This window comes from Poecilia formosa, unplaced genomic scaffold (genome assembly GCF_000485575.1).
Source record: "Poecilia formosa unplaced genomic scaffold, Poecilia_formosa-5.1.2 Scaffold4, whole genome shotgun sequence".
Classification (NCBI taxonomy): Eukaryota; Metazoa; Chordata; class Actinopteri; order Cyprinodontiformes; family Poeciliidae; genus Poecilia; species Poecilia formosa.
Genome location: NW_006799943.1, coordinates 4042676 through 4057435, shown reverse-complemented (window position 1 = coordinate 4057435; position 14760 = coordinate 4042676). Strand labels below are relative to the sequence as shown.

At 39.3% G+C, this 14760-nt stretch overlaps 1 protein-coding gene and 1 long non-coding RNA gene across 3 annotated transcripts in view; both read right to left on the bottom strand.

The window, feature by feature from the left end:
• LOC103143795 (uncharacterized) overlaps window positions 1-3248 on the bottom strand; it is a 48613-nt gene extending 45365 nt beyond the window's left edge. Inside the window, exons 1-4 of the long non-coding RNA XR_001663178.1 lie at window positions 2980-3248; window positions 2483-2624; window positions 2002-2120; window positions 1743-1865 (exon numbers count right to left, since the gene is read on the bottom strand). This is a non-coding gene — a long non-coding RNA (uncharacterized LOC103143795). The remainder of the gene's footprint in view (window positions 1-1742; window positions 1866-2001; window positions 2121-2482; window positions 2625-2979) is intronic.
• Window positions 3249-7198: 3950 nt separating this feature from the next.
• Window positions 7199-8685, bottom strand: rasd1 (RAS, dexamethasone-induced 1). 2 transcript variants are annotated; one of them, XM_007560466.2, is made up of 2 exons: window positions 8159-8664; window positions 7199-7966 (listed from the first exon to the last, which is right to left on the bottom strand). In XM_007560466.2, the coding sequence occupies exons 1-2, from the start codon at window positions 8427-8429 to the stop codon at window positions 7437-7439; spliced, it is 801 nt and encodes a 266-aa protein (XP_007560528.1). In that variant the 5' UTR covers window positions 8430-8664; the 3' UTR covers window positions 7199-7436. The 2 variants fall into 2 exon arrangements, with proteins under 2 accessions (XP_007560528.1, XP_007560537.1); XM_007560475.2 differs by having other exon boundaries at window positions 7810-7892; window positions 8159-8685.
• Window positions 8686-14760: the final 6075 nt, after the last annotated feature.

Here is a 14760-nt window from a genome sequence, read left to right as displayed (position 1 = left end):
GTGAAGTCCACCAAAATGTCTACACATAGAGGAAGCAATAACAGCAAACTGTATGGTCAAGCCATTACTGATTGTAAAGAAAATGCTCTGAAACAACAAAAGATGAGATGATTACAGTGAACGTACTGGGACATTCCTGGAGTGGATTCCCTGACCTTTAAGAAGGCAGTGGTGAAACCGCAAGTTATGTTTAACTGTTTGAACTTCACACTGAAGACATAACAGCTGATAATGCTAATGTGAACTTTGAACAGCATCATTCTGACCACCAGTTATTTTAAAAAAAAATCGTAATCATTACATTCTTAAAGCCAATTGTGCATTAGCATCCTAATGATCAGCTCTCAGTGGATATTGAGTTTGTTTTAAAAATCTAGAACATTGGCTTCAAGAATCAGGCCAAAAAATATCAAAAATAAAAAAATTTGGCAGCACATATCAGGGATCGATGTCAAAAATAATTGCCATTGGCTAGGGCTGGATACTATGGCTGAAAAAAGCATCACAATTTCTGTACTTTATATTTATTAGCTTTTTCTTTTAAATTTCTGAAATATGGCCAAACTGGTGACACGATTTTCCCTGTTTTACGCACAGTTTTCACCATGAGAAGTTGCATGTTTAAAGTCTTTCCTCTTTCTCCTACATCGCCCAGAACGCTGTGCGGTTCTGTATCAGAGTTCAGCGAATAGTCTGTAAAGCGTATTATCTACTGATAACGTATCAATGTATTGTGATATACATTGTAGATTTAAAGATTTATTGTCCCGCATTAGCATTGGTCTTAAAAAAATAAATCTGTTGGTTAATCTTTATCGGTGGATGGATAAACGTAGAACTAATACGTTTCTCTAATTTGATCAAATGAAGATGTTAGAAGTCAAGAAGCTGAGATTCTATCCATAATTATGACATAACCTTAAGCGCATTAGTCCACATTAGCTCCTTTGAAAATCTCATGATGTTTTTCCTATGATTTCTGATGCACTTAAGGTCAGACATGACATGGTGTCGCATAATCAGAACCCCCCAGACCTTCATTACTGTATCATTAATTACCAGTGAAGCACTTAGCATGTGAATCCCTATTGTCCCCTGCCCCTGCAGTGGCGTGTCAGGCTGATTTCACCCTCATGACTGATTGCACTGCCAGTAGATTTCACGATAGCTCCTGCTTTTCAAGAGCGAGTCAAATTCTAAGAACAAACAAAATGAGGAGGAGATGATTTTTTTTCTTTCTTTGCACAACACAGATGAACATGCAACATTTGACCCTGAAAAGAGTCCAGAGCCCAACAAAGACAGGAAGAGAAAAGTTTGAGCCCAAAGACGACTAGAACTATGAAGCTATTTCAAAATGTATGTTGTTGAGAGGAACACAAAGCATCAGGAGACAATCTATACAAGAAGACTTTTAAAACTCCCTTCAGAGGGAAGGGTAAGAACTCAGAGAGAAAACTCCTGGCTCTGAGGTTTTCTTTCTGTGTTGCATTTTTGATTGATTTTTGATTTTCTTTTTTTATTTGGTTACACTGTTGCTCAAGGTGACACAGCATGTATTTCTTTTATTTAATTTTTTGAAGTGGCTTTGATTTACGTTTGTTGCTCTGCATAAGAACTTTACTTTGCTATTGTGGTGTAAGAATTTTTTTTTTTTTTACTAAACCGGTAACACCGATATGATTTTGATTTATAGAAACCAAGTTAGCATACTACTAGTGACTACATGCAGTAAGACTTACTGAAGGTCTCGGGGGTTTTGATGGACTCAGCTGTTCCCACTCCCAACTTGGAGAAAGACATTTCAGATAGTAGCTTGCAGATGTTGAACATTTTCATTAAGATGCAGTGCTGCCAGGTAAAACCTGATTAAATAAAGTAGAAGAGAATTGTATTTGTAAGTTCAAAGTGGCACACAAAACTAATCTAATAAAACACAAACAATTTTAAAATGGGAAAAGCAATATCATAAATAGAAGTTGAGACTACACAGCTATTTACCTGCACAGCATTCCCAAACGGCGGTCTCCATACTGGTGTCATTTCTTCCTCCATATCAGACAACAGTTGTTGAAGTGTTGGTTCCAACATCACAACACTTTGGTGTCACCTGTGTGCCTCTGAATAAGCAAATATTAATACTAGCAACACTGACAAATTACATGGCAAAGTGTAGTCTGTCGGGAAAAAAATTACACAAACTACATGTCAAGTACGTTTTAAAATATAAATGTCATCACAATATGAATGAACACTCGTAGCAAACAAGGCCTCAATCTAGTCAAGAACATCACTGAACAAAACTACACCAATCAATTAATGTAATAAATACTTAAACATTCAGGTGTTCTGTCCCTTAGGAGCTAAAAACTAACAGAAGGCACAATCTACTGCTATCAAAACAACAGCCAGGACATCATGTCAACACACAAAATTCATGTCTAAAATAAGATTTTTCATTTTAGCATCATTTCCAGCCTACCGCTTTCCTGTGTCTTGCCGTTTCCATAGAGAAGAAACTGACCCCTAAAATCAGACAGTCTTTTGGCAAATCTGTCTTGATAATGGCAGGGGTTGCTGAAGCACTTGTACTTGATGTGCTTTGCACAGTCTTCTTTTTAAAACTGTACGGTATTCACATTCAATAAAGCAAATTTATTGAAATTCAGTAGACTGATTTTAAGAATTTTATGAAATATTTTATTCTCTGCACATTCCACTATATTGGAAGAAAATAAAAAGTCTCTCTTTTAATAAACAGAATTGCTGGGTATTTTGTCACATAAATGAAAATATTTTTGTGTTTACATTTCTTCATTTGAACAGATGTAAAATGTGTTTTACATCTGTTGTTGACAAAAAAGATCATTTTAATCAAAGTGTCTCCTGACTGTGCTCCGAATTATTAACATTTCCACTTTTTAGCAGTTTTTGAAGTGTAGAGGAGTAATAATGAGCTCAAACTGTATCTACTTTCACCTGTTTAGTAGGGGAGGGGATGTCGCAGGTTTGTCCCGGTGCTGTGGTAGCCGCCTCGCTCACCTCGGTGGGCTTGCTAGGCGTTTGCTCAGATTTGAAGAGGAGTATTTCGCTGTAAATACGTTTTATTGTGAACCAGAGCGTACAGCGGAAGCTACTGTCACAATAACAATACATCACATCGGTAATTCCAAGCATTAAACCTAGCATGGCCCTGAACTCTCCCTTACTGCTTGTCAAACACCCATTCACGTCGCGCGCTCACAAGTATGAGCACGCGACTTCTTCTGGTGTTTTTTTTTATTTATTTTGTTTTCGCACTCGTCAAAGAAACTGAAGGTGTGAATCACCGCCACCTAGTGGTACGCAGTGTTGTTCATGACGTCTTCTTTTTTCTGGCAGTTGGCAAGCAACGTTAAGATGTGCACTACCGCCATTTACTGGGATGGAGTGTTGATTGGGCTGCTAAACATATTAATCACAGATTGTAAAACTAAAATGAACAACAACAAAAACTAAACTATATTTACATTTCCCCAAATTATCGAAGTTCACACTGTTTTAGGAAACATTCCTGATTAAAACTTCTCCTGCCTCATCAGTTTTGCTCTTGGCCTGGCACGTTCTGTGCATATTGAAGAATTTGTCACTCCTCTTTCAGTCGTTCTGTGACGATTATGGCATGTTTACAGCGGTTCGCTGTCTGGAAAAGTACAGTGAGGTGTGTTTTTGCACAGTTTAATCGAGGGTCAGGCTGTAAAGTGTAAATGTCATCACCGGAGAAACAAACGTTATGTTTCCTGTTCTCATGCGTTTCTATTGGTTTGGAGGACACACTGTCGAATGGGGTCTGGGTCCTAGATGTTTTCTGTGAGTCCCCAACTGTTTTCAGACGTTTTCTGTCTCTCTCTNGGAAACATTCCTGATTAAAACTTCTCCTGCCTCATCAGTTTTGCTCTTGGCCTGGCACGTTCTGTGCATATTGAAGAATTTGTCACTCCTCTTTCAGTCCTTCTGTGAGGATTATGGCATGTTTACAGCGGTTCGCTGTCTGGAAAAGTACAGTGAGGTGTGTTTTTGCACAGTTTAATCTAAGGTCAGGCTGTAAAGTGTAAATGTCATCACCGGAGAAACAAACGTTATGTTTCCTGTTCTCATGCGTTTCTATTGGTTTGGAGGACACACTGTCGAATGGGGTCTGGGTCCTAGATGTTTTCTGTGAGTCCCCAACTGTTTTCAGACGTTTTCTGTCTCTCTCTCTCTCTCTCTCTCTCTGTCTCCCTCTCTCTCTCTCTGTCTCTCTATCTCTCTCTCTCTCTCTCTATCTCTCTCACACACACAGACAGACTAACAGAGGCCGACGCAGGATGTTCTCTCTTTGTTTCTCTATAACGTTCCCAGGGATAGAATCTGCAGGATTGCTGCTGATAACGTCACACGCAAAGAAGAGCACTGGACAGCGGGTCTCGCAGTTGACCCCGGAGAATGTCTGAGGCGGGATTAAATGATGCAGAACTAAAACTGAGATAAGAGCAAAATGGCTGCTTGGCTTTGAGCTGCAGCAAGGCATTTTGTTTTATTATTATTATTATTATTATACAAAGCCTTGCAGAGCAATCTGTAAAGCATAGCAAACAGAACGTGCTCTGGTCAGACAGGATCATAATTCAACGTTTTGACCTACTTGTAAAACATTGAGAGAACCTGAAACAGCACCCTCATCATATGCTCTTCATGGGAAAACATGGTGGTGGCAGCATGATGCTTTGGGGATGTCTTTTTTTGGCAGGAAGGGAAAGTTGTTCAGAGAAAATGGAAATATACATGGAGGTTAATACAGGGGAGTACTAAAAGAAAACCTGGTAGAGTTTGCATTAGAAAATCAACAACACTAGACATACAATGGTTTAGTTCTAGGATTTTCACATGTTAGAATGGCCTAGTCAAAGTCTAGACCAGAATCCAAGTAATAATCTGTGGATTGACCTGAATAAAGCTTAAATACTCACCAGCCAGCCTGACTGAGAGTGAGCTATTACTCTGAAAAAAAAATATATATATATAACGTTCCTCGTGAGTTGTGCAGCTGAGTGGTTCTATATTTGGAGACACCATTGATATCCAGTTGTTATGTTTGGTCTGATTTGTTCAGATGTTTTTCATTTCTTCAAATTTTAGTCATTTGTCTCAATATGATTTACCAAGTTGTAAAAATATGACTTCCTGTTGTCTTGCCGTGTTTTCCACAAGACACCATTTTTCATTATTCGTTTTCTTTTGGTAACATGTCACATATTTTTCTAACATGTTCAAGTAGCCAGTTTAATAACAATATTACATAAAAAGAATTGAAAATATTTTTCTGTCTGGAACAATATGTGTCAGAGAATCTTCTGTTGACTCTGCTACAATGATGTATTTTCCTTTAAATCAGTGCCATTACCTGCCACAGCAAAGTAAACTGCTTGAAAAATGATGTCACTTCCTCTTATTGAGAAGAGCTCAAGCAACTATTGTGAAAACAGTAATTTCACTGGAGCCATGAGCTGTTAGCATGTAAGCTAGCAGTTGGAGTTAATCACAAAAAATGCTTGAAATTGTCAATTTTGTTACCGTCAAACTTAATTAGTTACGGCATCATCAGTGTTGAGTACCCACTTTAAAAGCTAATAATCACTATGCCATATAATCAATAAAGTAAAGATAATATGGGCAGTAAAAGCTGAGGGAATTATGTTTTGTTTCCTGAGAGGTATTGTACTTCATCAAGTACAACACTTGAATGATATTTCACACTTTGTTAGATTCTAATGTAACTTTTATCCTTTTTAAGGAACACAGCAGATCTACTACATTGTTTCTGTTTTATGGTAAAGGCATGTGAAAGAATTTATTTAATAAGCTAATGCTTTAAAATAAAAATTAACCCTTTAATGTTCATTATTTTACTTTAGGGGTCAACTCTAGTAATCTAGTAAATAAAAAGAAAAAAAATTGTCTTTAGCATCACAATGCTGATTGACTTTTTCTGTATTATAGTAGACACACTTTTGTTCTGAAAAATGTCTGTCTTCAATGAGTTTCAGTGACAAATGTTTGCAACTATGCAACCAATCCAATTGATAATTGGGTGTTTTTAGTGTATTTTTAACAGCTCTAACAGGTCGTGTTTGTGGACTGTGGGAGGAAGCTGGAGGAACAGGAGAGAAGTCTTTGTTTCTGCATCGAGTTTGCATTCAAATCCAGACCTCTGGCCAAGATTTGGATCTTCTTGCTGTAAGGCGACAGTCCTACCAAGTGCTGCACTGTGGTGTAAGGACATTACAAATACATCTTTCCTTAAAACAAAAAGTAAGCGAAATTAACTGCTAATGCTTTGTCAAAGTTTAATGTGTTTTCAGTGAAATTCCTAGAAGAATCGATGGGAAACGATCTGTCGTCTTTCCTTCCTAATGCTTTCAAAATGCCAAATTTACCTTGAAACAGAATTGGCTGTTTTTCTAGAATGGGGCGTTCTGTTTTTGTTGCTCTCCTTGTTATTCAAATACTTTGCTTTCAGTCTGAGATTTTTAACCACAAAAGTTGAGTGTACAACTCATAATCCCAGTACTGAGGTCTCCTTTGTTAAAGCTTAGATTTTAAGCGCTATTAATTTTCTCATGCATGTGATGCAAGTTTCAGATAGTTTCAGTCTTATATTTTGTTTGTTTCTCACTTTTTCTTCAATAGGCCAGTGGAATTACATCTAAAAAGTATAATCTCAATAAGACGCCAGTTGTTATCTTCATTCTTGCTGTTACGTTATCTGCAAATTGAATCTAAAAAAACTCCAGGAATAAATAAGAAAGAAGAACAATACTTTTTGATTTTATGTTGTTTTTTATTGGATTTTTAAATTTTCTTTGACTTCATTGCAAAAAAGAAAAACAAATTAACACCAACAATAAATAATACATTCAACAATAAAAATAATCCAGATTCAGAGTAAACATTCAAGTGTATTTAGCCTTTATAAAAACCTACAGTAAAATGTAAACAGCCTTCTCTCCTCTAACATCGCGCCTCCTGAGCCGTGTGAGTCTCTGGCAGCTGTCCAAAAGGCAAAACGTCAACAAAGCAACAACTTGCGCATAGGCGCGCGCGAGTCTCACAAGGTATGAAGCCACGTCACAGATTAGGCTCTGACTGACAGAACAAGCTAACATTCTCATACGTCTTGTTGGCAGTGGGTTTTTTTTTTCTTGTGAAAAAAAAATAAAGAAAATAAGAAGCAGACTTGGTTGTCCGGTCAGTGTCCTTTTGAAACGGTGCTGCGTTTGAGCGCGCGAGGCAGCAGCATCAGCAGCAACTGCATCGGCGGCGCCTTCAAAGCTCCGCTCCACGTCCGAGCGCCAGGCTCCTTCTTCTTTAAAAATATATTTTTTGTATGTTTGTTTGCGCCTCGTGCTCTCTCCCCCTTAGCTTATCACGCACCTCTCTTTGTCCTTGCCGTGGCCGCCTCCGATGGCCTTTTCCTTAATGTACATGAGGTCGCTGTGGACGCTCGGCCTCCGCGCGCACGGAGTCACCACGCCGTACGCCTCCCCGATGTCCTTCATCTTCTTGTGCTTGAGCGACTTCCTGTGCAGCATGTCGCAGTACTGCACGGACACCTTCCGGTGCAGGTCGGGGCTCATCTCGTGAGGTAGCTTCGCCAGGGTAAACAGCGTCTGAAACATCTTGTCCACGTTCTCGTTGCGCTTGGCCGAGATCTCGAAGTAGGCGCACTTGTCGTCGCCGGCCACCAGCTGCTCGATCTCCTCCTGCTGCACCTCCCGGTGGAACTCCCGGTCACCCTTGTTCCCGCAGATCACCAGAGGCACGTCGATGTTCTCCTTGATCTTGTTCTTCAGGCACGACTTGGTCTCGTAGATCTGCTTCTTGAGCCGCTGCACCTCCTGGAACGACTCGCGGTTGTCCAAGCTGAAGACGAGAATGAACACGTCACCTGGAGAGAAAATTGGGAGAAAAAAGGAAAAAATAAATAAAGGATGAGTTGGTTAACTTTTTTTTCTAATGCACTGAATTTGCTGAAAATGCGTTTTGCATTTGCATGAACTCGCAACGCCATGCACCGGGAAAAGCAGCCGTGCGTAAATACGCACGAACGCTGCAAAAACAAAACCAGCGAGTAAAGTACCTGTCAGTATGGAGAGTCTCCTCATCGCGGGGAAAGGGTGATTCCCTGACGTATCCAGTATGTCCAGTTGGTAAACGTCCCCTTTGATGTTGTACAGTTTCCTGTGAAAGTCCTCGATGGTCGGCGTGTACTGCTCCTCGAACCGGCCGTTCAGGAACCGGGATACGATGGCCGTTTTCCCAACTTTGGTGGAGCCCAAAATCACCATCCTGTAGCAGTTCTTGGCGGGGATGTCAAAGTCGCTCTCGGTTGGAGACATTTTCTTGATCATGGTTTATTCCCGATGGCTTGGATTGTGCGTAAAAAAAAATAAAGAAACCGGCGGTTTCCGTTTACGGTTCTGTCTCAACTGCGGTCAGGAGTGGGGTATTTATGCGAGCTGGGGACCCCGCCCACTGTGTGAACGTCACGACTCAGTGAGTAGACACACGCTGCTGTGTGTTAAGAAGGAGAGAAGAGGGGAGGGTGGAAGTGGACAGAACTCCCACTGGTGCGTCAGTCTGTCAGTTCCAACGACGGCGGGACAGGAACGCAAAAAATAAATAAATGAATAAATAATAAATAAATAAATAAATAAATAAATAAATAAATAAACAGGACATAATAATGATGGATGGGTCAGAGGCCCGGCTGATGCAGTACTTCACTAGTTTACTACCAGATTCATGTTCACAAATGATTAACAAATGATGTTGTAAAACTGATTAAAAAAAAGAAAGAAAGAAAAATAAACATCTGATGAAGAAATATAAATATAAATGATGCAGAATAATGAAAATGCCACGGTGTGTTCCAAACCAAACACACTGATTTATTCATCCATTGTGACTTTAGCAGCTGCTTGATGTGACCAAATGGAGGTTAAGAAACACAAAAGGCCCAATAGAGGGCGCTCGAATCTGCACTTATCAATAATGTGTGGCGCTGCTTGCAAGCGCGTGCTTTACCTATTGCGTGCACGTGGCAAAAACAGAGAAAAAAAGTGGTTTCCATCAGCTTGTTTACCTTCTCTCTCGAGCAGATTATTTCATCTCAGCTGTTTATTCCCTCAGTTAATGACCTGAGCTGAACAGACGAGATGGTTCAGAAAGGCAGCTGCAGGAAAGCGGGTTAAACAACAACCAGCCCGCTGCTGACTGCTGTGTGCTTCATGCAGTCACTTATGACGAACGGCACCAGTAAGCTGGCAGCACACACTGGCACCTGCCGGTTAATGGAATGTGACCCGATATCTGCAGGAATAATGAGATTATAACAGGAATCTGCAAAAGCTGGGTTTTCCACTTGTGAAGTTAAACTCCCTGACTTTAGAAATAGTTTCAGACATGAAATCCTGAGGTTAAAAAAAGGTTGTTTTTTTTTTTTGCAATTTAATGGTTTGACAAATTCAACTACAATTTCTTGCAATAGTTATAGCCATTGCATTAAAAAAAGAAGTAAATTTCCACCAAAAAAAGAGAAAAAAAAATCTGAAATTCTTAGATTATTCTGAGATTTTTCTAGAAAAAACGTGGACATTTATGGGGGCGTCGATTTATGTGTTCGCATCCACCTGAATAATATGTAGTTGCGACCCTGCCTGTGTGTATGCTTTCCCTGAATTACGCCTAAAGGGAAACATGGAGGTGACTGTTGGGCAACACATTCCTGCCAGAAACCAGAGCAACATATTTAAAAAAAAATCAAGAGTGCACAGCTCTGATCTGTGGCAAATTTGGAAATTACTGTTATTGTCACCCATACAAAATACTGTCCTGTCATTTTTTGCCAAAAATAATTTTTCTTGCCTGAAACATCTTTTGGAAAGAAGTGGTGAATTTTTTTAATTTATTTTTATTTCAGTTTTTTTTTTTTTTTTTTTTTTAAAGCAAAATCACTTTTGTTTTTCAAGAAAATTGCCTCTATCTTGCAAGATTGTTGAAGACGTAGGCGTAACTGCAGGAAAAAAAGTAACTTCTATTAAGTATGGACTCAAGGGGGATGAATTCAAAAGCACACCGCACTTTTCAGATTATCATCTTTGAAAAAATGAACAAAATCAAGAATAATTTCCCTTCCGCTTATAACTTATGCACTGCGTCTGTCAAAAGAAAAATCCCAATAAAATACATTGACGTTTGTGGTTACAACACAATAAAATGCAAAGTAAAATGTTTAAGGGGTAAAACAGCCCTGGACATTCTTAAAGTGTGAAATAAGCTGGCACATTATTGAAGAGAAAAAAATGCAGTACAGAAAGAAATGGGACTCAAAGTCAATTTAAAGCCTTTATTTTCCTCGTCTGTTTTCTATTCCGTCTCAAACCACTCAGCTGGTCATATCCACATAACAGCAGGAGGCGGGAAACGCAGTCATTTGCATCCTCTGCTGCCAATTATCCACGACTTTGAACAGAAACGAGGCCGACCATGTCTGAGAGCTCCCGATTTTTATTTATTTAAAAAATAAAAAATAAAAGCATGCCTGGAAACCAGGCAGCAGTGAGTCAGCGCGCAGCCTGGCCCAGGGAGCGGTGCACACGTCCTGTTCTCTGAATCTATCTGCTCAGATAAGCACCCCGTGCCGTAAACACTCGGCCTGAACTGACTGACTAAAGCTCTGATGGTGCACGTGGCTTATCTGCTCTGGTGGTGGAGAGGATCTGGGTTTTGTTTTGACTGTCTGAGCCGTCATCAGAAACTGCTAATAAGGCTGTTTGGTGGCAAAGGTCGGCGACGGTGGCGTGTGACCTGTTGATTCGGACACTTGGGAAGGCGCCTGGCCGAGATGTCAACCCAAACCACTCTGACGTTCAACATGCTGCGCTGTTTACACACCTTCAGAAATTGTTCTTTTATCATTACTATTATTATTTTTAAAGATGAATTCTCCTGAGATTGTCAAAATTATCTGATTATTAGTATTATTATGCTTCATCTACTACTTTAGAACTCGGAAAGCTCTTAAAATAAATCCATTCTTTTGGTCCCTGCTTCCAGTAGTCATATTTAATAAATTAGAATATGATGAGGCTCATTTGTCAATTTAAAAGTACCTTTTGGAAAAAAAACCCCAAAAACAACCTTTAAGCTGGTATGAAGTGTCAAACCAACATCTCTGTATTATAGAATGTTTTTTTTGTTTTTTTTTTAGTGGTCTGGTGTAATATTCTAATTTTAAATGTTATGTTTTCATTAGCTGCAAGAGGAAAATTATCATAAGTAACAGAAATAAAGCCTAGAAAACACCAGCTATCTATATAATGCATTTTGTTTGGTGATGCAGAGGAACTGCGAACATCCAGATGAAAACAGATGCTGAGCCACTGCCCGGGTCTGACCTTCAGAAAGGGCAGACCCGGGCAGTAGCCCAGGGCGGCACGTTTTGTGGCGGGAGCCCCAAAATTTTAGCATGTCTTCGTAATGAATACATGTTTTATAAACTTTGTGTCTTATATAAAACTCAAAGTCCTGTATGAAGTGTGGGTGTTTTAATACTGTTATATTTTTGTGAATATATTCAATAGTCAAACAGTTCTGAAGTCGCAGTCCGTCTTTTTGGGACCAACATGGAACCATCTCATATGGGTGTATAGACCTGATGTACTGTAACTTCCATGAGTGAAATTATTTATTTATTTATTTTTTTGAGTAACTCATTAATTAAAATAATTACCCTTCGGATAGATTTTTGATTGATGAGACTAAGAGGATATTAATAAATTAATCTGATAAACGTGACTAAGTTGTCAGCTGTTTGATTCATTGCTACTTCCTGTCTGGTCGTCTGTTTCTCTGCCAGTTTTGGTGTGGAAACTAAACCACACTGACCCTCCGGTGTCCCATGACCCAGCTACCTGTGGGAGTCTGCTGTTTTTCTGAGTCATGACACAGTTTCCACAGAAAATGTGTGTCTTAGGCCAACTTCACAGCGCGAGACGTAATGTGGTCTGCCGTCTCTGTGCAAGAGAGGACATCTATACTTTCGCTCACGAACCGCTCAGGGAGGCAGAAAGACGTCGGACAGAGCAGCAGAAAATGAAAATCTGCTCATTGGAGATGCGAGTCTAATGGATGCGCTGAAATGGGGTGATTGCCGACGCAGTTTCAGACATTATCAAGCCATTAGTTCCATCACAGCCACATCCAAGGGCTGGGAGAAAATGAAAGTGGGGCGAAGAGGACCGTAACACGGCAGGAAACGGACAGAGCAACTGAGAAAAACAGGAAATACTGAGGAGAGGAGGAAGAAATGTAGCAGAAACAGGTCTGAGACACTTTAAAAGTAAGAAAGAAAAGTTATTTGAAAAGTTAGCAGCTGGGACGACTTTATCTGACAATTTCAGCCAAAGCTAAGCTGGAGCTTACACACTGGGTCAACTATGATTCTACAACACGATTAATTAATCATTTGAATGGATATGAACATCTTAAAAACAAGTTGATCAGTTGGAAAAATAAAAATAAAACATTTCATTAACTTCGATGCATAAGCTTGGAATCCCTCAGACTCTTAGATCATCCTTTTCATTTGAATTGCTCACGATGAATGTCAAATTATACATAGAAAAGGTGTTTGAATATTTTTCGTCTCATTTTCTGTCTTACAAGCTCCTGACTCTTTACCAGGGGTATGAACGTGTTGAGAACAAATGCATAAAAAGCAGTTTATGATGTATACAACAATTTATATGAAATAAATAATCAAACTGATCCAGTGGGAACAGGAAGGGCTGTTCATCAGATTTACTGACATCTAACAAGTAGAGATGTTCTGATCCGATTCCAGGTGTCGCTATTTTATTGGTCTTCAAAAGAAAGCAGCTCAAATTTCTTGTGTGTCATGTGACCTGAATTCTTCAGACTCTTTGCTTATGACATATGACACATATATACACATACATATATCTCCAGTCTCCCAGGGGAGTTCTGTGTGGAGCCGAGCAGAAAGCAGCGGAAACACCAGTCGTTAATATTTACCCTGTTCAAAGTGAATATGTTCTCTGTGTGAATCAGGAGAATAAAAGTTTTACTTTAACTTTTGTCGACCCAAAGTTAACTTGAACTGTATCGAAAATATTTAATGAGCTAAATCATCAACCGCTAACATTAGCCTAGCACTTACACAAGCTGGAAGCACAGTTAGGCAAGTTTCTGTACAATCAGATGTATTATATATATATATATATACATATATATATATGTTTTATAAAACACCAATAAACTTTGGTTGTAACAAAATATCTGACAAGAGAGACGGCCTCATCAAAACGTTATAGGTTGGTCAATTAAACCGACCTATAATGACATTACTAATGTAGACTAATACTAATAGCACACATTGTTGAGAACTGACTTTTAAGTCAATTTATTTATTTATTTATTTTACCAAAGTCGGAAAGTTTTTGACAATTTCTGTTCCACTTCCAAATGGAAACACAATTTTAGGGAACCCCAAATGTTTTTTCTGTTAAATTAGTATGAAGGTGAAAATTTCACCCTTTGCACGTATTCCTGTGGACAGCAAAAACGCCTCTTTTGTGAAACCGCTGCTGCATTAGGCCAACCTCTAACCCGACCCATAAACCCAAACGCCTCATATGCACCACGCATAACAACAGAGGCGGATTACACGCTCCTCTTGGCTTTAGAATCCAACGTGACGCTGAGAAGAAGCTCGACCTCATCATCGGTCCAGTCACGGTTTGTTGTTCACAGTTCTTCTCTTCTTGTTGTGCTTACAGCTAAGCTGGAGGTTTAACACGTTCGATCGCATCAATGTCTACAGCGCTGTTGTTTTTAATCAACCTGAGATTGGACTTCTTTTCCTGCTGACTGAAAGCTGGACTCATCTGACCTCAGGACACGTGTCCACTGTCTCTCCGTGTGAGGTATGCGAGCTCAGAAACCTCGGTGACCTTTCTTCATAAAGGTGCCTTTTGTTCCTGGGTTCTATGCTTGGACTGTAAATTTTGATGTTTGTTTGCCTCATTATGTGTGAGGTATTAGCCATCAGTTCTCAGAGGCATTTGGTAAGTAACAACAGTTCCTTGTAAAAAAGTATTCATTTGAGTGGAATTTCATATTTTGTCACACTACAATCCCAAACACACATATTTCTTTGGAATTTGATTTGATAGAGCAGCACAATGTTGAGTCCTTGCCTTTTTCCCCCCCAAAATATCTCAAGTAGGCCTTCACAATTATGTAAAAACATTGTATTGTGACTAAGCAAGTGCTGTGAATCAATTAAAATTTTTTATTATAATCACACTCTTGCGCTGTTATTAATCACAATTTCTAACTTGGCAAGCCTGAATTTTAAATATGGATGCAGTAGTGGTTCTTGCAAGAATGGCGTCCCAGGCAAGCTCCTTTTTCTGCCGCACTCCAACAAATTAAAATCCAAGCTATTTTCTGATTATTTTTGGAGCAGAAAGCAGGGATTTTCTACTTCTTAGGTTGTGATGCCCCTTTCAGATGCCTCCCTGGTCAACTGCCAATATTGCCCATATCAGAAATTGCCACTTTATGCATGTTTAAAACCCCTGCCCGCAAAAAACGTTTTTTTTTGTTTTGTTTTTTGTCTTTACCGAAACATGTCTGAAGAGTGTCAGTTTTCCA

What these genes read in the sequence shown, in the direction of transcription:
- rasd1 (XM_007560466.2), bottom strand. Translation starts at nt 8,429, where the DNA reads ATGATCAAGAAAATGTCTCCAACCGAGAGCGACTTTGACATCCCCGCC. An exon ending in GAGACTCTCCATACTGACAG is followed by an intron (nt 7,967 to 8,158) that starts GTACTTTACTCG and finishes TTTTCTCTCCAG; the next exon opens with GTGACGTGTTCATTCTCGTC.